Raw genomic sequence first — 27,357 nt, 5'->3', positions numbered from 1 at the left:
GTAACGAAAAAGAAAGAAAAATAAAAAATTTGCTTTATACCTTAAATAGACAAATAAAATTATATTCAAATTACAAATAAACAATCAATATAGGCTATAATTTGAGAAAATAATATATCATTATCAATGTAAAATAATTTTATATTGTCATTCAATTATTGATTTATATTACATGAAAAATAAACTAAAACTTTTTTTACACTTTCTTTCAATTGTCCAAAAAAATATTTTATATAATTTTCTCATTTTAGTTAAAAGAAAATAAAGAAACAAAAATCTATTTCATTTCAGCCTTATTCGATGTCAGAGTTTTAATTGTAAAAAGTAAATTAACATTTATTTTATAAATTTTTCTTAAAGAGGCAATGATAACAGTCCAAGGCAGAAAAAACTTCTGAACTCAAAAGATCACTTACGTTCACCTCACCCTAAAGAGAGATAAATCATAAATGTAAATACCTCTTTGAACCCAGGGGCTAAACTATGTTAACTAAATTATTCTCCTTTCCTTTAACTACATTAAACAAAAGGAATTTATTTTTCACTCACCTCTCCTCCCATTAAAATAGATACTCATTAGGCCAATGTAATTCATAACTAAGTTCATATAAAGGAAACCTGTGACCAACCTCAAGAAAAACCCATATCATGGATGATTTCCACAGAATCTCTGATCATTTAATGAAAATAGTCACTATAATCAAAGGAACCACCATGAGACAGTCCAAGATTATCCACCATGACTGTTTATTATTACATATAACAATCTGTAATTCGACCAAAAAACTAACAACCTGTAAGCATAAGCTGATGTTTTCGTTGTCCAATATCACATTGTGTTTGTTGTCCTGTTCTATAGGAAACGGCTTACTGTCTCAGTATTTGTTGGTCATCCTTTGCAAAGGTATCTTTCTATTTAGTACCTGTATTAGATAAATCAATAAATAGATGAATATCTTCTTTTTTTGTACAATGCCAGCAATGGGGATCGAACATAAGTCCTCATGCATCTACCCCCAACCCCACCACTAGGCCGACCCTAATGGGTTTAAATAGATGAATATCTGATAAGAACAGCAGTAGGCCCAGCTGATTACAAACCTTCAAGGACAAAAGAGCCAACAAGATCTACTTCAGGTGACTCGAGGGGCTGTTTGGAATCAAGTTGACTGACTGGCGGAGCTTCAATTGTCTGATCAACTTGTTCAGAATTGAGCTCCTCAAGTTTTAAATGAGGTTTGCTGTGGTCAATAGGGCTTTCAAGTTGCTGGTATTTGGGCTTGTTTTTCTCGAGGAGAAGGTAGGTGGTGCAATACCAAAATAGCAGTATTCTATTTTGTGCTATCACCGTATCCCTAATCCTACTTTTTCCAAAGGAAATACGCTCTAGTGCCTGTAAAAAGGGAAGGGAATACCAAAGTGAGCTGGATCAGCATTCAAGAAAGCACATATATTCTGACAGTGGAAAAGCAGATAGGTATTTTGTATAATTGTGTGATATTATCTATTCTAGGAACAGTTATCCAAGAAGAGATGACAGCAGATCGCAAGTTAATTTCAACTTAAACAGAAGTTGTTGAATGAAAGCATATTATAAGTCCAGGTTAATATTCTAGGAGAGAATCAAAGCACTAATACTCAAGCATCAACTATATTTCAGTAATATTATAACATACAAGTTGATTCAAAATTGATGGTGATTAGTCTATTCAGTCTTATAGGATTACAGGGTTTTTTTCCTCCCTCACCTGTGCATCTTGTCAAAAACCCAAAAGGAACCATTTTTGCCAGCTTGTTTTTCCTTTTTAAGATTTTTTGAATATTTCATAAAATTTCTCTGAACTTTTGGTGTCCAGTGGTCACAATATATCCCTTTTTTTCCAATTCTATCAAAGTTGTTATTCCAATTGAAATAAAAAGATTGATGGCTGTACTGTCACCTGTTCTCCAGTTTGAATATCAAATGAATGCTGATGGTCAAATTGAAGACCACTAAATTCATTGATAGAAAGTCCCTGAAAAGCCCTGAAAGTGTGCATAAATCAATTTGGTATTCATTAGTATTAGAGCAAGGGAAACCATAATTAAACTCTGCAAGTATATCAATAAAGTTCTGTTTCCTAGTACATGCTATATAGTTGAAGTTAACTCCTTGCTCACTCATAAATCAGAACTGTGCTTACCATCTAATCAGAGAAACATTAGGAATCCAACGGAAGATGATTGGGGTATTCTCAGGATTGACATAGTACCCTCCAAATACAATAAAAACTGTCATGAGAGAGGGGCCTACTGCCATTGCTGCTTCAGTGGTTGGAACCATAGCACCAACAGTAAGACCCATAGCAGATGCAGCAAAAGATTCCATAGTAACAATGCCACAGAATTTCCCAAATCTAGAATGTCAAACTAATAAGTCAATTATAAGAGATGGGAAGAATTAACAGGAATCAAGCTTTCAAGAGAATAAAGGAATAAAGGAGGAGAGTGAAGAGATGAAGAGATGGTGACATAAGGGATAAAATCCACCCCCCCCCCCCATATTGCCTTGAATTCTTTCTTCTTTTTTATAATGAATACAAAAAAAGATGAAGAGAAAAGGGAAAATATTTAATGTTATTTTTTATCTACAGAATATTCATTGGTCACCACCTATGTATGTATACCCCTACAGCCTTTGGGACTGGCCAATATAAATAATTCTCAGAAATGAAACAATGGCAATAATGGATTGTGAGGGATGTTTAGAAAATCATACACATTTCTCAGTCCTCGTCATATAAAGAATTACAGAAAATTTCAATCTACTACTTTCCCAAAAAGTAAAATATGAAAGAAAATTGCAATTTGATTCAAACTACAACACCTTTGCATAGTAGGATGAAGACGTGCCATTGGATACAAAACAGCACCAAACATTAATGGAAATGCTGCTCCAATGGGAATCTCAGCCAACAATTTTGAGAACAGATAGGGGCCCAAGGAATAGGAGCCTTTAGCACGTTCTCTATCTACAATTGCCCGTTCCTTTGGAAACACACCAACAGTCTTTGTGAGAGCAGCCATAGCTGTGTTTATTGCAGTAACCTGTGAGGCTCATCATGTAATTAAGGAAAGCAAACTTAGCCAAGTGAATTTGTCATTTTGATAACATAACAAGATTTGGGTTTAAAGCATTTCAAAGCGATTGTCAAGACAATTACACAATAAAAGATGAAACTCAAATAGTCAAGTGTACTAGATTTTGGATAACACTAATCCTGCACAATTAATAGGTTGTTCCCATAAGATTTTTATTTTATGTCAATAAGCAAAAATCCCACTATTATTTTAGGAATTTGACCTTACAAAATCAACTAAAATAATAAGACAAATCAATAAAATAAGTGATGAGTGAAAATTTTATGACAGAAAAAATCAAATTAGATAGTTTTCATTCTCCTTATTTGTCTACATCATGAAAAAATGATCGATCATGAAAACATGGTTAGTGTATAATTACTATCTTCTGTTCAATTTTTGTGTGTCGAACTATTTCATAGTAATAAAGTAATAATTAAACCCTCAAGTATCTAATCACAAAATAATTGGATAACATAGGATCACTAGCATAGCATTCTAGTGCACAGTTTTGATCAGATATATGTGGTTTATTCACGTGTTGAGTAAGCTCAAAACACAGATACATGCTAGCAGAAAGGTGTCTATACCAAAAATCAAAGGATTAATAGTCAAAGGTTTTATTATCAAAGCAAGTTATCTGAAGACAAAAACTTGTAGATATTACCTCATAGAAGATCATCCTAATATGCATAATTAATTCCACAACAGCCAACAATATACATGAATTTAAATGTATACATGATTTTCTTCAACAATAATGTTAGTTAGAATAGAAGGGTTGCTTGGAAGTTGGAAGAATAAAGGGATGACAAAAAAAAGTTAGTATTGACAGTTAGAGGGGATTATTAGATAAATAAATAGGGAAATGTATGTGTAGAGAGATCATTCAGTTTTATTAGTTTTGGAGAACAGAGCATTAGCACAGTTGTGTACAGGACAACCCTTAGAATTCCTCATGTTTTTGTTTGCATTTCAATCACCAATAACAGAAGCATTTTTTTTCTTTCTCCCTTCTCTGCTTTCTAAGTTACCTCTCCGAAACATCATATTCTGTTTATGGGTTCCTACCACATAATAGAATAAAATTGAATGTGGAGCATAGCAACATTTCATAGTTGTTCTGCAATGTATGTTAGCAGCAAGCCAATATGAGAAAGAAGCATACAGGAATCAAGAACATCACAAACCTGAAGTAATCCCATTCTGTCTTGTATTGAAGTCTGAGAATTTCCCATTCTCCAAAATACTGACCCAAAGATAATTGCCGATGCAATTGACATCCTTGCCCGAACTTTGTTTGTTGGTGCATCACGGGAAGCCTAGTCAGCCAGACAATCATGAATCCAATGAACGAGAAATAAGTTTTCTCCTTATACTGGGTATAAGAAATACATGATCCTTTATTATCTTCCAAAACTATATATAATATCTAGTGATCAGAATAAATCATTTAAGAGAACAGGCAATAATGTTGAATCTGTAATGTAATATGGAAAAAATAAAATTTTAACTGCACAACATTCAAGATGTGAAAACAATAAATAGCAAACCCACTTTTGTGATTATATCTTTCCAAATGACTTAAGGAAACCTCATAGTCTTAAGATACTTAAAATTTGTTCAAGAAGGAAAACTTTATATGCGTTCTATCATGCAATTTATCCAAGTTCTTTCATCCTATAAGCAGACAGTCAACGAATTAAAAAAGGCAGACCTGCATCCATGCTCTTTTAAGGAGCAACCAAAATTGCTTCCACCAAACTCCTTTCTTCTTTACTACAGCCCTCTGGCTGATTTTTTTTCTACTGTTCGAGAGATCATTTATAGTAATTGGAGTTGCATATATAACTGCAGATTGTCTTTGTGAGAATGACTCAACAAGACCATCAATCCTTTTTTGAGAGGTATAGACACTATCAGCAGAACTGTAGTCTATGGATATAAGATCAGCCAAAAATTCAGCAGGATTTATATGATCTGGACATTGGTACCTGTTACATGGACAGTTACCAACCAATTATTCAGAACAAACAGTAAAGAAGTCACAGATAAAAGATTAAATAATATATGCACATACAATGTTAAGGTTTTTTACACCGCTATCCAATCATGAACCGCCATATGTGGTAGGTGTGTTGACTTTATAACAATTACCTTAAAGGTCATACTAAGGATGTTTTTTATTGATTGACAGTGTAAAAACTTTTACAATAACAATGCATGCCTATTAAACTCTAGATAAAATTTAAAGTAATGTAAAATTGTTTCAATCCACTATTTCTTACTCCTATAGTCCTATTCAGATATTTGCAACAAATAAACACTAGCAAGAAAGGGAATATGCATTTGAATTGATTGAACGAACACATAGATTGTTTAAATAATTAGACAATGAAGAAAAGGTCAACAGACTATCGCAAAATATATTCACTTGATATCAAGGTTCAGAACATGATGAAAGAAACCTTCCTCTCGGAGAGTTAGAAATATATATATATATATATATATATATATATATATATATTCCAATTATGCTCATAAGGGTTTTATTCATACACTACTTAATATAATTATGACTTTGCTAGAAAATCCTTAGACATGTGATAAAGACCCTCATTCATATAACTCAATCTGGTTTTGAAAGTAAACAACTATGGTAAGAATAGAAGCATAATATTACTCCAAGAATATTGCTTATCACAATGTTGCTACCAATAACAAGCAAAGACTTGATTAAATCGCAAATTAAATGTATTAGATTTGAAATTTTGGCAAGCTTCTAATCTGGATTTCTTGGATTTTCTAGAAGTATACCTTTTCAAATTGAGATTCTCGAATAATAGACAGAGAAGGTCATGTTATGATGTTATCAACTGGATATAAAGAAGTCAATTACAAAGAAAAAGGTTGTTCAATAGAATATGAAACTAACTGAGCTATAATTTCTTAAACAATACAATATTGAGATTTGAGAGAATTCCCAGTGTGGAGAATGTATAATGGCATAATATAAATAAGGTTAAGATGATAACCCAAATTTTGAGAAGTATGCCAGTGGTTCATCACGAGCAGGACCAGCATAAACAAGTGAACCCTCTGTTAGCAAGATGATGTCGTCAAATTTACTATACACTGACCCTCTTGGCTGATGTATAGAACAAATTACAGTATGACCATCTTGTGCAAGTTGTTGGAGAGTTTCCATGACTTTCTCAGCCTGGAAGGCATCAAGTCCTGAAAGCACAGAAAACAACTTCATGACAAAATAAGTGGAGAGAGGTTATGATTGTCTGTGCAAATTGACCGCATTTGGAAGCAGCGACTGGCTGGGAAAATCCATTTACACGATATTACATCAAAGATTTAAAAAAGAAAACAGGACTTTTGTGATAAAAAACCATCAAAGGTGAAAAGGTATATTAGTGCACATGATTATGCTATATGTTATATAGACTAAAATGCAAGGAACTCCTTAAGTATATGCTAATGTTAGAAAAAAACTTGTGGTTCGAAAGTTATCTCCCTAAACTATGTCTTAATTTTTATTTTAAGCATGCATCCAAGGAATGCATTTTCTGCATGCAACGTTATATTATTGTTTTATCAGCTATTTACACTATATCACATGCAAAGTTCAAATTCAATTCAAAGCAAATTCTGCAAGTGCATGATTACCTGTTGTGGGTTCATCAGCAAATATAACAGATGGGCTTGCAAGCAGTTCACATGCCATGGATAAGCGTTTCTTTTCACCACCACTAATTCCACGAACTTTTGCATCACCAACATTGGTATCAGCACAGCTAACCTTTTGAAGAAAAAGCATACAGATGCCACAGGGAGTATCAGTAACATAGGACTATCCAACAAGGGCAACACATTTTCAATCGTAAATTTGAAAGAGGAATGCCGAAAATAATTATGTACAATACATATTGCAGTTGTAGTTGATCAGATGGATGAACTGAAATTGATTTTTCAAGGAAGATATAAAGGATTGTAGTAACTGTTCCTATATTCCAACATACTAGCAGTAACTACTTTGCCACTAACACAAGTTCCGGTATACAACTCACCAAGCCTAGTTTGAAAAGGAGATTGTTCACGAATTCATCCCTCTCTTCTGCAGAAGATATGTTGGGAAGCTGGAGTTCTGTAGCAAGAGACAATGTCTCCCGCACTGTGAGCTGCGAGAAAAAGAGATCCTCCTGTCTCACATAAGCAAACCTACACCAATAAACAATGGCCTTTTAATTGATCTCCTTAGCAACTGGAAAAAAAAAATAAAAAAAAAAAAAAAAAAAAATATATATATATATATATATATATATATATATGTGGGTGTGTGGGTGTGTGTGTGTAAACTACAGCAAATGCAATTCTGAATCACAAACAAACAAGCATACTTGTAAGCATTCTTGGAACCAGGCTTTCCATTGAACTCCAAAACGCCACTCAGATGCAACCGAGGAGATGCTGTTAGCTGACCCGCAAGAACATTAAGCAACGTCGTCTTCCCTGAACCTGAAGGTCCCATTATGGCTAATAATCTTCCAGGCTTAGCTTCTCCACTCACATTTTTAAGCAGAAACCTCGCCTGTTCATTTAACATCACCTTCCAATCATCACCAATTCTTTTTTTAAAAAAAACTCTACAAATCCCCTATCAAATTAAGCAACTATTACAAAGGTTGAACCAAAATGTGCAGTGCATGTAACGAAATAATTAAAAGATTAGTTACGATATATATCCAAAGCTTATACTCTAGCTTAATTAACAGGATTTTAGCTAGCATTCACGAGAAGAAGGAAACAGGAACTCACGGACTTGGAAGATTTATCAGAAAGGGAGCAATTGATGTTTCTCCACTGGATTGTGACCGGCGTGACCTTGCCGGAAGTTGGAGCTTCTGCGTCGTCGGAATCGTTCTCCGGCACGTCGTCAGCTTCGTTCTCCGGCGAGAGGGCCGGGCCGGGAGCGGAGAAGACGCGGACGAGGAAAGAGACGGCGACGGCGATGACAACCTGGCCGAGGCCACTGCCGCCGAAACCGACGATCATTTGGTGCACCTTTTTCCCGCCAGAACCCGCCATTATCGTCTCTTCTCTTCCGTCTGGAGTGTGCACTGTGAAACTGAGTGTGAAGTGCGTGCTGCGAACGTTAGAGGTGAAATATCCCAACGGAACGACGTCGTTTTGATCCCTGAAGTGAAGAGCAAGGGTGACACGTGTCCGCGATTAGATAAGGTGCGTAGGAAAAGACGAACGAGGGAGTACTGTTTTTTCTACTTACGAAATGAAACGGATGCGTTTTGTTTTCTCTCGTTGATACGAAAGCGATTTCCTTATCTCATGCAAATAGTCTTGCTTCAATTCAAGCCAAAACGATTCCCTTAGTTTGGATAACTTTAAATTACTTCTCCCTCATAATTTAAAGTTATCTTTTTAATCCTTATAATTTATATTTTAATTTTTTTTACTTAATATAATTTTTAAAATGATTTTTTTACTTCTTATAATTTTATAATTCTTTCTTTTTTAATTCTATAATTTTTAAATTCTTGAAATTAAAAGAGAATTAAAATGTAAATTATAAGGATTAAAAAAACACTTTCAAATTATATAAACTAAAAAAGGTAAGAATCATAAAGATTAAATGAGTAATTTAACCTTTGAATAATAAGAATATTTTTTAGCTTGTTAGACTTTTTTTAAAAATTTTGTAAAACATTCTAAGTTATAAAAGTATCTCCAATAATGTTTCTAGAAGAATTTCTTAAATGATTGTAATTTTTTTTCATTAAAACAAATTTAAATGACAACAAAAATTTCTTAACAATAAAATTTGTATGTTATGAAATAAATTATTTTTTAATAATAAAAAATAATATTTATTTCACATATAATAACATCATAGTTAAGTGAAAATAAAAATAAAAAAATATGAATTTTTAAAGTTTTTTATCATTATGTATAAATTTCTTATAAGAATACCTAAAAACCACATAAAATATTATAAAAATCATAAAAAATAACTTAAGAAACTAATTTAAGAAATTATGAGAATACTCTAAATCTAAATACAATATCAATGTTGCATTTTATATAGACAATAGGAGGTGTCTTCTATCCTTCCTTCAATCATGCTATAGTTGTGCTTTTGTTTAAAATATGTTCTTCTATCGTCCCAGCCAATTTTAACCAATCGGCTAAAAACATTTAGCCTTTGAATTTTATTGTTTTTCATTAAATAGGATATCTTCCCGTAACATCTCATTTCTACCTCTCTGAATACTCCATAAGATCACTACAAATAAAGTCCTATTTGAATCTTCTAACAACTACAAAGTTCTCGGAAGAAAACTTCTTTGAATAAATTACTATGATCCATAGTTGGATCAATGAAATCCCAAAGTTTAGCTTCCTTTCAGCATTGTTGGCTCGAAACACATGACAAGAATAAATGTCTCGAATTCTCCAATCCTTGGAACATTGGCGATCTGTTACTGTTACATATAGGAATACTTTGTTTAAGTTACTACTTACTACTTTATTACTTGTATTTTGTTGCTTTGACATTCTGATCACTATTGCGACAACGTGTTGTGGTTACTATTTTGCAACCGAAATAACAACAAATATGTTTTAAAGACGGATTTCTCTTGAATTTACTAGTTTCCTTGCGTTGTTGGTGAACATTTCAATTTATTTCATTTGTTGGGCATTTCTTCTTTGAGTTGCTGGCTGTTATCTGTCACGAAAAGTATGAAGATGTGCTGGCTCCCCAAACTTGCAGAACTAATGAACATAGGCTTAAACTAAGTAAATTTTATAAATTTAGGATTAGCTTTATGGTAATCTGGATAAAGGTTTTTAGTCTTGAGCATGTTAAAATCTCCTTAAGCTATTTTTTCCACCGGAGTTTTGTGTTCTTAGTGTAGAAGTCAATTGAGTGTATTCATTATTTTGGTAGGTTTGTTGATAATTCATTATTAATGGCTTCAGGTTTTTGATGGACAGAGGGGAAGCTGAGTGAAATTTTAGAGGTCTGAAAATATATCCAATATCAATTTGTTTCTTCCAATACATTATGATTTACATTTTTGTTAAAAAGTCTATTATTGTCTTGTTTTTCCGAGAATGATGGATGAATAGGAAATAGATGAATAATTGTCTCCGAATAAAATAAAACATAAGAGACAGGATGCGAAAAAGGTTATTTTGAATAAATAGTCATCTTTTTTTTCAAAAAAATATTTAAGAAAAATAATAAAAATAAGTAAATATTTTTCCAAAATGAATGCAGTTAATGATAACGTCAACTGGTGCACTCTAGTACGATAATTGAGTAAACAAATAATAAAATCTTTAAATCTAAATTTGTTTGGGTTGGATTATTTTAGAAAAAAATATTTATTCTAAAGAATATCTCTTAAAAATCTAAAAATAAAATCTATATTGGTCAAAAACTTTATAAGTATTTGAATTTTTAAATCAATCATAAAAAGATTAATTAATTATACCTTATGCGTATTCACTATTCTTGTTAAGCATTTTTAAGTTAAAAATAATATAAGTTGATAGTATAACAATGGTTGATTTCCCAAGCTTTCCCCGCTCCTGTTTCCGGAGAAAAGGAAAACAAACACCAATGACTGAACGGTCTGAAGTCTAAACCATAAGGGGAAAATTGCCGATTCGGTACTGTAATACCATTTCCCAATTCTAGCACTGTTACGTGCTTTTGGCTCTACTACTAATATTATTGCTCCGTGATTTATGTCTTACAATCCATATTTTTAACAATTATTGAATTGAAAGTAAAGTTGTAAGTTGAGTGATGTGATAATCTTGATTATCGAATGAAGTTTGTTGTTCTGATGACGTAGTTATCGCGAAGGTTTATTTGTTTTTATTGATAAGATTGTCTTGATGATGCCGAGGAAAAATAGTCCGAATGTTTGAGAAATATTCGGATATTTAAAAAGAGTGGAATGGAGATGAAATAAAGTTGTTGTTGCATTGTGGGGCGGATATTGTAATGGAAGTGAAAAAAAGAATCGTTCCATCCTGTATCTTCAGAATTGGAGGGAAGAAAATGTTGAAAAACCTTACTCTCCTGGTTTATCTGTTGAATAGCTAAACACCCAATCTACTGAAAACCAAATGAACCAAACCACTCCTAACCTTAATTCCATCTCAGCCTCTCCCAATCAAAGCAAACAAAACCCCTGATTCTTCTTCACAAACCCTAATTCATTCATCCCATTTCAAATCTCAACCATTCTTTCCCTCCCTAATCTCTTTGTTTGTGTTAATCTCAGTGTAAGTATGCCATTCTGATTCTCTTTTCCCGCACCTGTGTCTTTTTTACTTGTTTTCTATTCATTTATTTGTTCCCAAACATATCCATATCTTTTGTTTTTCCATTATGTTTCAGAGATTTTTTATGTGTTTTGGATTTTGCTCATTTTTTATTTAATACAAGAGTTTCTTTTTTTACTTTTTTTTATTCATTTTTTATTTAATACTTTTTTTTATTCAGATAGATTTCTTCCTTATCAGGAAGTCTGATAGGAAGTATTGCTTGAACTGTAAAGTTATCCCGAGAGAGAGCTTGACTACCCAACATAGAGTTTTGGTTATGGATGTAAGAATTAGAAATAGGGCAAAGAGAAGAAGTCCTCTGGTAGCACCAAGGATCAAATGGTGGCACTTGAAGGGTGAGAAACAAGGAATCTTCCAACAAAAGATATGGGAGGGTTGGTGTGGACAATCACAAGGAAGTGCAAATGATATGTGGAACAAGATGTCCCAAGAGATTATTAAAGTGGCTAAAGAGACGTTGGGTGAATCTAGAGGTTTTGGACCTAGGGGTAAAGAATCGTGGTGGTGGAATGAAAATGTTCAGAGCAAAGTTAGAGTAAAAAAGGAGTGTTTCAAGGAGTGGTCTAGGTGTAGAAATTCTGAAACTTGGGATAAGTATAAGATAGCTAGAAATGAAACCAAAAAGGCGGTGAGTGAGGCAAGAGCCCAAGCTTTTGACGGACTATACCAAGCTCTAGGAACCAGGGACGGAGAAAGATCTATATATAGGCTTGCTAAGGGTAGAGAGAGGAAGACTAGAGATTTGGATCAAGTAAAGTGTGTTAAGGATGAAGAAGGCAAAGTCTTAGTGCATGAAAAAGATATCAAGGAAAGGTGGAAGGCGTATTTCCACAACTTATTTAATGATGGATATGGATATGACTCTAGCAGTCTAGACACAAGAGAAGAGGACCGGAACTATAAGTACTATCGTCGGATTCAGAAACAGGAAGTAAAGGAAGCGTTGAAAAGAATGAGTAATGGTAAGGCGGTGGGGCCAGACAACATACCTATTGAAGTGTGGAAAACTCTTGGAGATAGAGGTCTTGAGTGGCTCACCGAACTCTTTAACGAAATTATGAGGTCAAAACGCATGCCGGAGGAATGGAGGAGAAGCACGTTAGTGCCAATCTATAAGAACAAGGGGGATATACAAAATTGTGCAAATTATAGGGGAATCAAGCTCATGAGTCATACCATGAAATTATGGGAAAGAGTGATCGAACGGAGATTAAGAAAGGAGACTCAAGTTACTGAGAATCAATTTGGTTTCATGCCGGGAAGGTCGACCATGGAAGCGATTTATTTATTACGGCGGGTGATGGAGCAATATCGCATGGCCCAACAAGACTTGCACTTGATTTTTATTGACTTGGAGAAAGCGTATGATAGAGTGCCTAGAGAGATTTTGTGGAAAGCTCTAAAGAAGAAAGAGGTTAGGGTTGCATATATTCGAGCTATCCAAGATATGTATGATAGGGTATCGACTAGTGTTAGGACACAGGATGGAGAGTCAGACGATTTTCCCATCACAATTGGTTTACATCAAGGGTCAACCCTTAGCCCCTACCTTTTTACCTTAATTCTGGATGTCCTCACGGAACAAATCCAAGAGATAGCGCCGAGATGCATGCTTTTTGCAGATGACATAGTCCTCCTTGGAGAGTCGAGGGAGAAGTTGAATGAGAGGTTGGAAACTTGGAGACGAGCTCTAGAAACACATGGCTTTCGCCTAAGCAGAAGCAAATCGGAGTATATGGAATGTAAGTTCAACAAAAGAAGGAGGGTTTCTAACTCAGAGGTGAAAATAGGAGACCATATTATCCCTCAAGTCACACGGTTTAAATATCTTGGGTCTGTAATACAGGATGATGGGGAAATTGAAGGGGATGTGAATCATCGCATTCAAGCAGGATGGATGAAATGGAGAAAAGCATCGGGGGTGTTATGTGATGCAAAGGTACCGATCAAGCTAAAGGGAAAGTTTTATCGGACTGCGGTAAGACCGGCGATTTTGTACGGAACAGAGTGTTGGGCGGTCAAGAGCCAACATGAGAATAAAGTAGGTGTAGCGGAGATGAGGATGTTGCGGTGGATGTGTGGTAAGACTCGACAGGATAAAATTAGAAACGAAACTATTAGAGAGAGGGTTGGAGTAGCGCCTATTGTAGAGAAGATGGTGGAAAATAGACTTAGGTGGTTTGGGCATGTAGAGAGAAGACCGGTAGACTCTGTAGTGAGGAGAGTAGACCAGATGGAGAGAAGACAAACAATTCGAGGCAGAGGAAGACCCAAAAAGACTATAAGAGAGGTTATCAAAAAGGATCTCGAAATTAATGGTTTGGATAGAAGTATGGTACTTGATAGAACATTATGGCGGAAGTTGATCCATGTAGCCGACCCCACCTAGTGGGATAAGGCGTTGTTGTTGTTGTTGTATTCATTTATCATAATCTTTTAATTTTACCATGCATCTTCTAAAATCAATACAAAATAGTGAAATATTTTACTTTATGTTTCTGATGTTAATTCCTTTCTTTCATAAGGCATGTGCTTTTGGGTGCCTCTCATTAAAAACTTAAAAATGTCCTAGCACCTTAAGGTTGCTTTTTGCCTAATGCCTATAATGATAGAGCTGTCAAAACAGGACCCACTTTTTTTTTTTAAAAAAAAAAAATATTCCAAACAACTTAAAATAAAATTCAATACAAAAATCAAACTAAATCAAATACAAACATTCAATGTTAAAGTGATCGAAATCTTCAAGATAAATATTCAACATTAAGATAATTGAAATTTAAATGTCATCAAAAATAAACTTCTAAACTATTGAAATTAAACATTATAGTCATGGACTTATGAAATTCAGAATAACTTTCTCTTTTTTCTCAACATCACCATTACAAAAATAAAAAATAAACAATATCATTAATAAGTCAAATAAATAAAACAACGCACATTATTGTTATGATTATTTTAAGAACAATTATTGTTATATTTTTACCCATTATTTCATATTGATTACGTGAGTGAGAAATTATATAAATGTGAAATTTACTCACATTATTGTTATAATTATTTTAAGAACAATTATTATAATTATATGCTATAAAACTATACTCATATCTTTGATAATTTCAAAGTTAAGTTAATTATTTTATATTTTACTCTTTTTACTTATTTAAATATTAATAAATATGAAAATACAAGTTATAAGAAAATATATGATAAGTTACTTTGATAAATCATAATATTTGATATACTCTATTTTATGATGATAACTACATAAAAAGATTGATCATCAATATGTTTAATTCTTAAAGATATTCATAATACTTACAAATTTCATTAATAATGAATTATTTATAATAAATTATAAAATAATAAAAAAATTATTTTATAAATATTTTATAATGTAAAAGTTTAATGAATTTAAATTTAAATAATTATAAATTTATATTTACTATTTTCTTTTTAATTTATACACATAAGAAGCAAATCATGAAAATTTTTAATAGTCTTAAATTTGTTTGAAGATAATAACTGCTTAATTAATAATAATAATAATAATAAAATAAAAATTTAATTGCTTAACAATTATAAATTTATAATAATAATAAAATAAAATAATATATTATTTAAATTTGTTGGATTGACGGATTGGCCCATCAACCCACGGATTGAACCCGCCTAATCCACGGATTAAATGGGCCGGGTTGAAAAATGGTCAGGTATCGATTTAAAAAAAAATTGTGTCCAATCCACCTCTAATCCGTAGTGGGCCGGACTGGTCCATGAGCCGGAATCCATTTTGACGACGGCCTTTATTTTTTATTTTTCCGTGGTCACCCAAGACGACACATGTTTGGGGTCATTTTGATTTGAGGTGCGTTTAGACAGAAGACATTAGGTCACCTTTAGTTCTCTTCTCTCGCGCAATTTCCATCTGGTTCACGACACCTAAACATTGCATCAGCCTTCAATCTTTCTCGTGATTCCATCTCCATTCCTTTGATTTGACCATCTTCTCTTCGGATCATCATCCATTAAAGGTTTGTTCTCTGTCTCTCATCTCAATTCTCGTTGTCTGTCTTCCGTTCTCATGGTTGCCTGATTTCTCTCTGTTTGGTCTCTCCCTGTTCAAGCAGATACAAACCTGATTTTCGTCCCTCTCTACCGTATAAGGTGTTATTTGTCTTGACTTGAAGTATATTTTCATGTCTGAGAAATGCTGAAATACTGGGAGTTTTAATTTCAGCATTTAAAATTTTGGGAATTGGCAGTTACTAGTCGACTTTATGGTGCCTCTACAATTTTACATAAACACTTGAGTTTAGTTTGACAACCTTTTCTGTATGTTCTATTGATTTGTTGATCTAAGCCGATAAATAAAAATGTAATGGAAATTGATTTCTATGCTCTTTTTATGTTGCCAATATTAGAAGTCTTGTTTATTTGCTTAAATGTGTCTTTTTGAATGGATTCAATAAAAAAAAAAAGTTGTTCCAAACAGGCTGTCTCAGGTTTGTTAACTTTTCTTCCACCATGGCTAACAAATCTCAAGAAGAGCCCAAGACTGCTCCTGAGCCTGATCGGTGGTACAATCTCACCCTTGGACCTTCCTTCAAAGATGAATCCTCTAACAAATACTGCACTCTACGATGTAAGTTACCAAATACAAAAGCCATTTGTAATATTTTTCTTTTTCTGGTGGGTCAGTATTTGTTTTCCTCTTAGTTTGTAGCAATCAGACACCGAATGTTCATACTTGATTCTGCAATGATTATATTTTTATGCTTTTGATGTTTTTTTATTCTTTTTCCTTATTTTTGTTGAATTTTAATTTTTGAATTCTTGAAATCTGTACAGATGAATTTAAGCCAGCTTCAGTTGATAAGACTAAGCCAGGGTTGCTACGCAAGACCAAAGAGAACAGGGTTTCTGTGGAATTTCAGAACAACCAAATAGGAAAGCCCAAGGTGACATTTGAGGGGAATAGTGAGGAATATAAGGAAAATGATGCTGTATTGTTCTTTGATGGTGAGACACTTCGATTGGAGCGGCTTCATAGGGCAGTAAAGCAACTGCGGCATCTACGAATGCCAGGTGAATCTGCAGGTGCTGCATCTACAGTTGTGGCTGCTCCATCTGGACCCGCTTTAGATCCTCGATCATCCCCTGTTGGGAAGTCTGTAAAACCTGCACCTCTTGGCAGGAGCTCATTTCTGGCTGTGCCAGTAAGTGCTCACTTACTATTTCTAGCATAGTTGTTTGTGTAATGGTTAAGTCCATTGCATCTTAAAAATATATGCAGATGGAAATGTTCCATCATGAATATCATAATGCATATCCTCTTGATATCATAATGATACAAAGCTAAGAGGTTTGGGGGGGGGGGGGGGCGAGGGCTTGATTGGAGAGGGCAGGAGGGGTATTATAAACATCATTGTTTATTATCATGGAGATACTATGGCAGTTGGCGTTATGGTTTTCTAAATGAAGCATAAATGCTCTGCAAATCTCTTTCCCAAGTTGTTGACCATATTTTCTTTTTTTTTTGGTCTGAATCATTCATTGCTTTTGGTAATGGAACGAAAGCAAATAGTTTGTTACTTGTACTTTTTCTTATCTCTTTTTTACTCAAATACCCTTAATGATATTTATGTTGATTCTGCACAGGTTGAAGTGGAACGCATTGATATTGGTGAACCCGAGAATACTGGTATGCATCATATAGTTTGAAGGGTTTATGTAATTGCATGTTTGGACTGTGCTGAGGTTTTAAAGGTTTTCTTGAAGTAAACAGGCCCCAAGTTTTTCATTTTCATCATTATGATGTGACGCAGTTGAGTATAATCTGTTGATAACTTAATATACTTCAATCTGCATTCCAACTTGAAGATTTTTGTGTTTTCTTTGCTTCTTATTACAAATTTCCATTGTCTTACACACTGACCAAAGACTTTTTAGTTGGATGTGTGCTCTGTTGATTCCAGATGTGGTGCATTCACAATTCATGAAATAGTTTGCAGTGACTTTTCTATTTATTTATGAACTGAGATTAATTTAATGTTGTACTTGACTACTTGTCATATGGCAGGAATCAAATCTGGTTCTAAGATGTCATTTGATCATCTAAATGAACTGCCCATTAATACCTCACCAGATGCTAAAAATGAAGTCGAGGAACATCAAGATATAGATATTCATGACCTTTTTGGCAGCGAAACACCTGAGGATGACCATAATGTTGAAGAAAAAGATAATGTTGGATTTGACATGAATGTTCCACACACTGATGATGAGATTGCTGATGTGGATGATAGTGGTGATGAGGTGGACAAAGGACCCAATGCTGCAGAAGCTCTCGGAGACCAGGTGAATGCAGACGGGAGGGATGAGCAGACATCTACATCTAGCAGTAGTAGTGGTAGTAGCAGTAGTGAAAGTGGAAGTGGAAGTGGTAGTGGGAGTAGCAGCAACAGTGATAGTGAAGGCAGTGATGAAGACTCGGTTCACTCAATCTGAAGTTATACAACTGTGGTTTCTTTCTTTTCCTTTTCTCATTGGTCAAGCCTGGCTTAGAAGAAATTTATAAGCCATCCTCAGTGTGCTGAGGGTTATAAATAATGTGCTATATTTTATGTGTATATTAATCGGCTTTAAATAGTTTTGCGTTTTCATTAAAGCATGTGAAGCAATTTTTAACTAGCCTAACTTGGCAACTTTCCATGGGTGAAAAACTTGCTAGCTGGAGGTTCATCTTTAGGAGACGAAATGGATTTGAATTCTTTAATATTGTTATTGTTAAGTGGACAAAATTTAGATGTCCTACAAAATTAAAATTGTCTTAATAATTTATCCAATAAAGTTTTGCATTAGAGGTTGATGATAGTATGTAAACTTCTAATTTGAATCCTTTAGAATCATGTTAAAATATCAGTGATTTTAAATAAATTTTTATGTATTTGGTTTTACGACATTGTATTCAAACTTTATTCTCATTTGAATTGTATGAATTTCATTCAAAATCAATATGTTCAATCAAATGTACATAAATAATTTTAATCAAAAATAATTTTTTTAAAAAATTCATTTTGTCAAATTCCAAATGCTCACCCTAACAATTAGGATCACACACAAAACAGAAGCATAGAGATTTATTTTTTTAATTTTTGTCACATAGCCATCAGCGTTCACCTCACCAGTTTATCAACATTTGCACATTGGCCCAAATTTTCTTTTTGAAGGAATATTAACCCAAATTTTAAACTCCCAATTGTTTATTTTTTCATAAAACTAGATCAGAGTCGTTTTCCAACACGCCTCTGTTGTTTGATTTCTGAAGCATATTATTTATCAATGCTACGTTACGTTCCCTCTTTGCAATTTCCAAACACCATCTCAAACTTTTGCGTTTCTGCCGTCACCTGATGTGTCATGAAATTTCAAATGCATCAACTGCCTTTTTTTTAAAAAAAAAAATCATATTTAAATGTTTTCTAAACTTATTTTACCATTATTGATTCAGGAAGAAAAAACTGTTTTATAAGGAGCAGCCTTTATTTATTCAATTTTTTCCCATACAAATGTTTTTATCAACTTGGAAAACAAAAAAGTTGAAGAAACTAATGTCATCCCACGTTCTAGAAGGGCGCGTGTAAAACACTTTCATCCCAATCTTAATGACGAGAGCAGTGATGATAAAAAAACTGAAACACGCGCTTACGCGGCGTGTGGAATAACAGTCAACAATTTCCCCTCAAGTAAAGTTTTAATCGAATCACAGTATCATACTTGTTCACATTTTTACCGAAAATTTATATATTGTAGACCGTGTCCAAATTTTGTCTTTATTTATTCATTTATGCAATAATTTGCTCAATTTGTTGGGTTGCTTGAAATTTAAAAATAAACCTGAATCTCAACATCATCATTCAATAGAGAGAAGAGAGAAAAGAGAAAGAGAAGAAGAAATCCGTGATCTCCATTTTCTTCCTTAGCACCTAACAAAGCAACCATTCTAAATTGCAAGAAACCCTAGCCCTCTCTCTCTATCTCTCTTCAATCCCACTGAACTTCTTCACAACTTTGGGATTTGAATTAACGAGAGAACCAGCAAAACTGGGGAAAGATTTTGGAACTTTCTGATCCGGGTTTTGCATCTTTCCATCATCATCACCATTTACTTTTATTTTATATGCATCTTAAGGTAGTTAGTTTAATACTAGCTTCCATGCCCATCATCACCAAACCAGGAAAAGCCAAGATCTTCAACGACCCATTACCGAGAAGAGTCTCAAAACCCAGACTTTAGCCAGACCCAGTTATCAAGATTGTTTCTTTCTCTTAAACAAGCCACACTCATATTGTATCATATGCCCCAACACCAAATTAGAGAGGACTGTAGTGGCTATGGGAGCTGAGAGGAAATGGCTTTTCACTCTATTGAGTGCAGCATTCCTATCTCTCATGCTTCTTTTGATGTCCTCTTTCTCTGCCTTTAGCACCCCAAAGGTTTTCCCTTCCCTTGTTCAGCATGGTTCTCACTACCCTCCAGCTTTTGCATACTTTATCTCTGGTGGAAACCAGGACAAGGACCGGATCTTGCGGTTGTTGCTGGCAGTTTACCATCCTAGGAATAGGTACCTCCTCCATCTTGGGAGGGATGCCAGGGATGAGGAGAGGCAGGCCCTGGCTGCTGCCGTGAGGGCGGTGCCGGTCATTCGCGCTTTCGGGAACGTTGATGTGGTTGGCAAGGCTGATTATGTCACCTACTTGGGATCTTCCAATGTTGCCATTATTCTTCGGGCTGCCGCCATTATGCTCAAATTGGATAGTGGGTGGAATTGGTTCATTACCTTGAGTGCACGGGATTATCCTCTCATCACTCAGGATGGTATGCCTATTTGGTCTTTTCTGTTTGGTTCTTGGATTTGTGCATGGTTTTGGATGAGTCAATGCCTAGATTGGTGTTGTATTAGTTGGAAATTGGAAGTTGTAGGATTCATATTCAAATCAAATTACCCTCTAAAAAGAATAAAATCAATGGACTTGATAGTTGGTAATTCAGTATTATGAATTTGATTTTGAGTGGTCCATTATTAAATAGTAGTGGTTGGTACTTGTTGGAAAAGTTTCTGCAATTTGAGTGGTCCAAAAATTCACTTTTTGTTCTTTTAGCTCTCTTGTTTTTAGTGTATGCTTGGGGTGGAGTTTTGGAGGGAAAGGAAAGGGAGAGCAAATAGTTTAGTTTGGAATTAAGACATTAAGTTTACGCTAAACTATCTTTTTGTTTGTTTCATTTTAAAATTTATCAAATTAGAAAATATTTATTAAAAATGAAAATTTGCTGTGCCTTCCTTTTCCCAAACATACCCTTAGGAAATTTGAGATGCGATATTAATTGGAAACTTGATGCAGTATTTAGAATTAATTTTTGCTTATCCCAGATTATTTGAAAATGGTGTCTTATCATTAAATCTTTAATATGATCAGGTGAATTTATGTATGTCAGTATAAATATCCATATATGTTTTTCTTTTTAAAATTTCTCTAGGTGTCTTAAATCTTAATTTTACTTGTTTTGGAATTTCATGAGTTCTGTTTGATTAGTTCTAAAACTACTTTTGCATCGAGGTCCATGTAATATTGCTTTTATGTGAATAAATGATACTTTCTGTAAGTTCTTATTTTGAGATTTCTTTTTGCATTGATATTTTATGGTTGAAATACTGAACTTTAAGGTTTATACTTTTAAAACAATACTGAAATGTCTTCACATTGAATTGATCGCTACAGGTTAACTAATTCCATCCATGTGTTACTTTGAATTCTAATTTTGATTTTCTGAATAAATTTAAATTCTACTTAGAGTGGACCACGATTTAGGCTATAGTATTGAATGTGGAGGACACTAAGTTGAATAGACAGGTTTTCCAACTGATTAGTTTTTTCATGCATAAGGAATGTGTGTTAAAAGCCAGGAGGAGAAGCCAAGACAGAAATTGAGAGGGGCTGCCAAAGGGAAAAAGGGTATTCAGGATCACTTCTGCCGAGAGAGGAGTGAGGAGGTAGAGATGGTGGAAGGGTATTTATGGGGGACAGGTCAGGGGGCACTTGCATGGCTGTGCCTTTGGTGATTACAGCCGAAAGACAGAAGCTATTGTTCTTAACTTCTTATCTTAACCAAATAACAAATTGAGGTAGAGATTCTTCAAACTCATCTCTCAGTAGTCAATTCTGAAGAAACTCCACCAAAAATCTGGTTCAGTTTGCTAGTGAATGAGTTTAGGTCATCTTATGAATTTGAAGTCACTTTATTTGTTTACCTTGTTGAGTTCAACCTGTTTGTGAATGCATTTCACACTTCTGCCAAAATATTGCTTGAGAATTTTTGACAACTGCTTTGGCATTGCATAATTTCCAAATGGAAGAGATTGGTTCTAAGCTGGGGATTGTATTTTATCGGTTAGATGGTTGAATATCTTCAGTGCTTAATATTGCAAAATCTGATAAGGGACCAAGTCAATTATTCGGATTGCATGGGATTACATGTGATTATTGTTATTTACTCATGAATTGATAAGTTGAAATACTGATCTTGTTATACAGATATTATAAGACTGGAGCATGGGCTTCTAGTTTGAGGGGGTTTTTTAAGCATCCTTAAAAAGGGGAGTCTCAAGGTGGAATGAAATTTCTGACGATGAATTAACAGATAGTCTGACTGATATGTGCACAGAATATGTGATTTGGCATGCTCAAATGTCAAATTATTTTTAGCAAAAAAGTTGTCAGAAATGGAAAAAATAGCTTGTAGATACTAAAATGTTTTAAGGGGAATGGACAGCTGTTTAGATATTAGTTTCTGCACTTCCATTATGCTTTTGGATTAAACAAGGACAATTTGGTATGTTTCACTCTGGTATACACCTGCTACAGGAAGTAAGCATAACCAGAAGCAACAAAAATGACATGTAGATATTGACTTGTAGGTGCTTACTGCATATTTATAAGAAAAGATAATTTTTTTATAGTTAAAACTTTCATTATGATTCTGGTGAAAAAAGAGGGGGGGAAATGCATGCATTGCACACTGATATAAACCTACTACTGGATGCTGCTACTTGTAGATGAAAATCTTGAGATGTTGGTCCATCTTGAAAACGCTTAATCATTTGAGGGCTACATGGAAGGAGTCAGAGATATCATCACTTATGGCACTTGTCCAAGGCAAGCAGTAAAGAAAGAACAAAGAAAGTGACTGTAAAAATTGATTTCATAATATAAGTGGTATGCTGAAAAAACAGGTTTCTATGTTGGTTACCACAGAGATGGGCTTTTGATGACCCAATATGTGAGATCACTAGTGAGGCATTCAACCACAGCAACATTGTTTTTACTAGAATCTCCTAAGGCATTTCATGTTTTGCAAGTGAACCCTCAGAACCCTGTAGAGCCAATGGAGCTGGCTGATCCAAAAATCTTGAGTTTGACTATAAATTATCATTAGCCTGTAGATTGGCAAGTGGCAACATTCTATTCTTTATCGGTTCTCCTAGACCCTAGTTGTGTGATTCCTCGGATACCAGTAGAGCTGGACAACTTTATTGGTTTTGCTACGTAGTATTATTTTAGTTGCAGTAAAAGAACATTTATATTCATTATTTTATTATTTTTGAAGTGAAGAAATACTCATTAGTCTAAATATTATTCACTGAATTCTGCTTGTTTTAAGCTCAATAGGTTCTCAGTTTTTTGTTCATATTCTCATCCCAGCTTGATGTTTGCCTTCTTTCCGTACTTCTCTTTTTACTGATCCATCTCTGTTATCTTTATCAGATTTGTCCCATGTTTTCTCTTCTGTTAGGAGAGACCTCAATTTCATTGATCACACTGGTGACCTTGGATGGAAAGAGTATGAAACTACTGCTAATTCTAGCTGCTACTTTTTGGCACTTATTCAGTTAGTCCTATATCATTTATTTATTATGTTTTCATTTGGTCTTGCAGGAGCGATAGGTTCCAGCCTATTGTAGTTGACCCGGGATTATATTTAGCAAGGAAAAGTCAAATTTTTCAAGCTACACAAAAGAGGCCAACGCCTGACGCGTTCAAACTCTTTACAGGCAAATCTTTTCTCTTATGCCATCTGTGCAACACAATCTAAGTCTAGGACTTTTCCATTCCCCCCCTAAATGTTGAATTTTTTCTTGCCATGCAGGTTCACCATGGCTCATCTTGAGCCGGCCCTTTCTGGAGTTCTGCATTTTTGGTTGGGACAATTTACCTCGGACCCTACTGATGTATTTTACAAATGTGAAGTTATCTCAAGAAGGCTACTTTCACTCAGTCGTTTGCAATGCGCCAGAATTTAAGAACACAACAGTAAATGGTGACTTACGATATATGATCTGGGACAATCCTCCAAAGATGGAGCCTCACTTCCTTAACGCCTCTGTTTACAATCAGATGGCAGAAAGTGGGGCTGCTTTTGCAAGACAGTTTCAACTTAATAATCCTGTGCTGGACATGATTGATGAAAGGATCCTCCAACGCGGTCGCCATCGAGTTACTCCAGGGGCATGGTGCACTGGGCGGAGGAGCTGGTGGGTGGATCCATGCTCCCAATGGGGTGATGTCAATACTGTGAAACCAGGTCCTCGGGCTAAGAAGCTTGAAGGGTCTGTGTCTAACCTTCTTGATGACTGGAACTCACAGACCAATCAGTGCAAATGAATAGACACGAGAATAGAAGCATTTTAGGAAGCTGTGCAGTCTAAGCACCACGATTCATTGACCAGTAGAAGTTGCCTTTTGCTGAAATCACATTCTTTGGTCACCAAAATGTAATATCAATCTTGGAGTCATAGTAGTGTTTGAGTGTTGATAGCCACACATCAGAGTTGTAGTGGGGAAGGGGGATATATACTTAAGCTTTTTTTTCATCATGTTGTATGTTCTGTAATCTGTATGTCTCCTCATTACCATAGGGATTCTGGACGATCAGAGCAGAAAGTTCATTCTTTTTAGATATGATTGTCATTTGTCATTCCCTCCGTGACACGATATGACATTAACATTTCTTTGTCTTGATTATGTAAATTATATGTGTAGGAACTAAAATGATACGTGCAGGGACAGAAGATTAAAGATATTAAAAAAAATTTAAGATATGTGCAAAGACTAGAAGAGAATTTTTTTATAAAAGTACAGACAAAATGACTCATTAAATCCAATTTAATAAACGACACATACTTATTTTGAAAATGTTAATTGTATTTTTAATCCATCTAAATACATTTAAAATTATTATATTTTCTAACCTTTTTTTTAATTTCATAAATATTTAAAATAATTATGATCACTACTTAATAATGTAACTTGTATTTAAATATATATCAGTTCAGAATAATCGCTCACGCGACATGAATAAATACAATATAGAGTAATGGCAGTCATTTTTAAAATTAATAAAAATTAAAACTAACTAAAATAAAATTTTGTACCAAAAAAAAGTTAAAATAAAAATTATTCTTACAATTCTTATAAATAGGTTAAGTACTGTAAGTCGCATTTGCATGTGCCATCTCCCAAGTCCCAACCATGGCACTTTTCCGGTCATTCAAAAGATTCACCACTCTTAACCTTGCAAAATCTTCTTCAACATCCCTTCCACCTTCGCCAACTTCAGTTTTCGACCACCATCACTCCAATGGGCCTTCAAAAACCCACACTTTGGCCTTCCACACGGCCCAACCTCGGCCCACCCCCGACGCCGAAGCAATCTGCAGAATCCTATCCACCACCCCCGCTTCCACCGTCGACGCCTGTCTCGCCGCCGTTCCGGCCAAGCCCTCGCCGGAGCTCGTCCTCGAGGTCCTTAACAAACTCAGCAACGCCGGCGTCCTCGCGCTCTCGTTCTTTCGTTGGGCCGAGAAGCAAAGCGAGTTCAAACACACCACAGAAGCCTTCCACGCGTTGATCGAAGCACTGGGTAAGATCAGACAGTTCAAGATGATTTGGACTCTGGTCAACGACATGAAGCAACGAAAGTTGCTTACTTCTGACACTTTTTCTCTCGTTGCTCGACGATACGCGAGAGCACGGAAGGCCAAGGAAGCAATCAAGACATTCGAGAAGATGGAGCACTATGGTTTGAAGCCGCATGTGTCGGATTTCAACAAGTTGGTCGATGTTTTATGTAAATCCAAGTCTGTGGAGGAGGCACATGAGGTGTTTGACAAAATGCGGAAGTTAAGGTTGGACCCTGATATCAAGTCCTACACCATTTTATTAGAAGGGTGGAGTCAGCAGCAGAACTTGATCAAAGTCAATGAGGTGTGTCGGGAGATGGAGGATAAAGGGTTTCAGCTTGATGTCGTTGCATATGGGATAATCATGAATGCGCATTGCAAGGCTAAGAAATTTGATGAAGCTATTGGGTTGTACCATGAGATGAAAGCTCGGGGTGTGAGACCTAGTCCCCATGTGTATTGCACTTTGATTAATGGTTTGGGTTCTGATAAGAGATTGGACGAAGCTCTTGAGTTTTTTGAGGTATCAAAGGCTAGTGGTTTTGTGCCGGAGGCTCCCACTTACAATGCTGTTGTTGGGGCTTATTGCTGGTCTTTGCGGATGGATGATGCGTATAGGATGGTTGGTGAGATGAAGAAATGTGGGATAGGTCCGAATTCTCGAACGTTTGATATTGTACTTCATCATCTTATAAAGGGTCGTAGGATTGAAGAAGCTAGCTCGGTTTTCCGGAGAATGAATGGTGGTGAGTTTGGGTGTGAGCCAAGCGTGAGCACGTATGAGATCATGGTGAGGATGTTTTGTAATGAAGAGCTGTTGGATATGGCGGTGGCGGTTTGGGATGAGATGAAAGGGAAGGGAATTCTTCCAGGAATGCATATGTTCTCCACGTTGGTCTGTGCCTTGTGCCATGAAAGTAAGTTGGATGAAGCGTGTAAGTACTTTCAAGAAATGTTGGATGTGGGCATTCGACCTCCTGCCAAAATGTTTAGTACCTTGAAGGAAGCTCTGGTTGATGCTGGGATGGAGCATGTTGCCATGCATTTCACTTTGAAAATTGATAAACTCAGGAAATCTCCATTAGTTGCTTGACAAAAAGGAGTTGATGGTGTGAAATTCTCATGTGATCGTGCAAAATTTGTGTCTGCCTCTATCTTGGTAAACGTTCAAAGGAGAGGAGATGGATATGAAGTTCTTACACGGCAAAGTATGTGTGTCTATTACAGACATTCATATATGATATGGGGTTCTGCTTATTTAACCTCTTAAGGAATTTTGCATCACATTGTCATGTGAAAATTTCACGTGAGCATCATATCTATTCCCGTGATATATCCCAAGGGTAATTCATATGGGATACCCATGGCTATGGGCTATGGCTATGATCAACAGAGCCGCCTGCAAAATTTATCTAAATGATTTGTTGACTCTTTATTAGGAGGCCTATAAATAGCTTATGTGATGAAATGCGTTGTTGCTTTCTCTACATTAGGCCTACAATCTTAACCTTCTTTATCTTTGGCTCTAGTGGCCCCTCAAGTGGCATCCATCATGAGTTTCTTTCTCTTCAATTCTGTCCAGCCATATTTCCTTAAATCTTTAAATTGTATCATCAAACCATCAATTGCTTTTTAATAAGCAGATCAAGTGTCTATTATGTCTGTCTGTTTTGGTCTATACATCTATATCAAACCATCAATTGTGATAATGTTCACATTTGATTTTTTTTACTTTTAGACCTATTTAGGCAATACTTGGATGAATGCTAATAAAATTGATTTTAAATGGAATTGATTTAGTTAAAATTAATTTTGAAGTGATGTGATT

At 35.1% G+C, this 27,357-nt stretch overlaps 4 protein-coding genes across 8 annotated transcripts; 3 read left to right on the top strand and 1 right to left on the bottom strand.

Annotated features, from left to right (window-relative positions):
* Positions 1-587: 587 nt before the first annotated feature.
* On the bottom strand, positions 588-8,278 carry LOC114370657 (ABC transporter G family member 7-like). 2 transcript variants are annotated; one of them, XM_028328048.1, is made up of 12 exons: positions 7,948-8,278; positions 7,530-7,786; positions 7,200-7,350; positions 6,799-6,931; positions 6,156-6,357; positions 4,838-5,114; positions 4,311-4,442; positions 2,867-3,087; positions 2,184-2,396; positions 1,941-2,025; positions 1,102-1,393; positions 588-923 (listed from the first exon to the last, which is right to left on the bottom strand). In XM_028328048.1, the coding sequence occupies exons 1-12, from the start codon at positions 8,215-8,217 to the stop codon at positions 913-915; spliced, it is 2,244 nt and encodes a 747-aa protein (XP_028183849.1). In that variant the 5' UTR covers positions 8,218-8,278; the 3' UTR covers positions 588-912. The 2 variants fall into 2 exon arrangements, with proteins under 2 accessions (XP_028183849.1, XP_028183850.1); XM_028328049.1 differs by having other exon boundaries at positions 7,530-7,720; positions 7,948-8,276.
* Positions 8,279-15,334: 7,056 nt separating this feature from the next.
* Positions 15,335-18,286, top strand: LOC114369756 (ell-associated factor Eaf-like). 4 transcript variants are annotated; one of them, XM_028327008.1, is made up of 6 exons: positions 15,335-15,542; positions 15,639-15,675; positions 16,004-16,153; positions 16,360-16,727; positions 17,170-17,212; positions 17,591-18,286. In XM_028327008.1, exons 3-6 carry the CDS (start codon positions 16,036-16,038, stop codon positions 18,016-18,018), a joined length of 957 nt encoding a protein of 318 aa, XP_028182809.1. In that variant the 5' UTR covers positions 15,335-15,542; positions 15,639-15,675; positions 16,004-16,035; the 3' UTR covers positions 18,019-18,286. The 4 variants fall into 4 exon arrangements, with proteins under 4 accessions (XP_028182809.1, XP_028182810.1, XP_028182808.1 ...); XM_028327009.1 differs by lacking the exon at positions 15,639-15,675 and having other exon boundaries at positions 15,991-16,153; XM_028327007.1 differs by lacking the exon at positions 15,639-15,675 and having other exon boundaries at positions 15,336-15,542.
* Positions 18,287-19,369: 1,083 nt separating this feature from the next.
* LOC114369755 (beta-glucuronosyltransferase GlcAT14A-like) lies at positions 19,370-24,597 on the top strand. Its single transcript, XM_028327006.1, has 4 exons — positions 19,370-20,389; positions 23,335-23,410; positions 23,506-23,621; positions 23,717-24,597. The coding sequence occupies exons 1-4, from the start codon at positions 19,906-19,908 to the stop codon at positions 24,229-24,231; spliced, it is 1,191 nt and encodes a 396-aa protein (XP_028182807.1). The 5' UTR covers positions 19,370-19,905; the 3' UTR covers positions 24,232-24,597.
* Positions 24,598-25,070: 473 nt separating this feature from the next.
* LOC114369840 (pentatricopeptide repeat-containing protein At1g71060, mitochondrial-like) lies at positions 25,071-27,195 on the top strand. The gene has a single exon (XM_028327095.1). It carries the CDS (start codon positions 25,099-25,101, stop codon positions 26,620-26,622), a length of 1,524 nt encoding a protein of 507 aa, XP_028182896.1. The 5' UTR covers positions 25,071-25,098; the 3' UTR covers positions 26,623-27,195.
* The last annotated feature ends 162 nt before the right edge of the window (positions 27,196-27,357 follow it).

Source organism: Glycine soja, chromosome 10 (genome assembly GCF_004193775.1).
Source record: "Glycine soja cultivar W05 chromosome 10, ASM419377v2, whole genome shotgun sequence".
Taxonomy (NCBI): Eukaryota; Viridiplantae; Streptophyta; class Magnoliopsida; order Fabales; family Fabaceae; genus Glycine; species Glycine soja.
The sequence above is the reverse complement of the archived record's forward strand: the minus strand, read 5'-3'. Positions and strand labels throughout refer to the sequence as shown.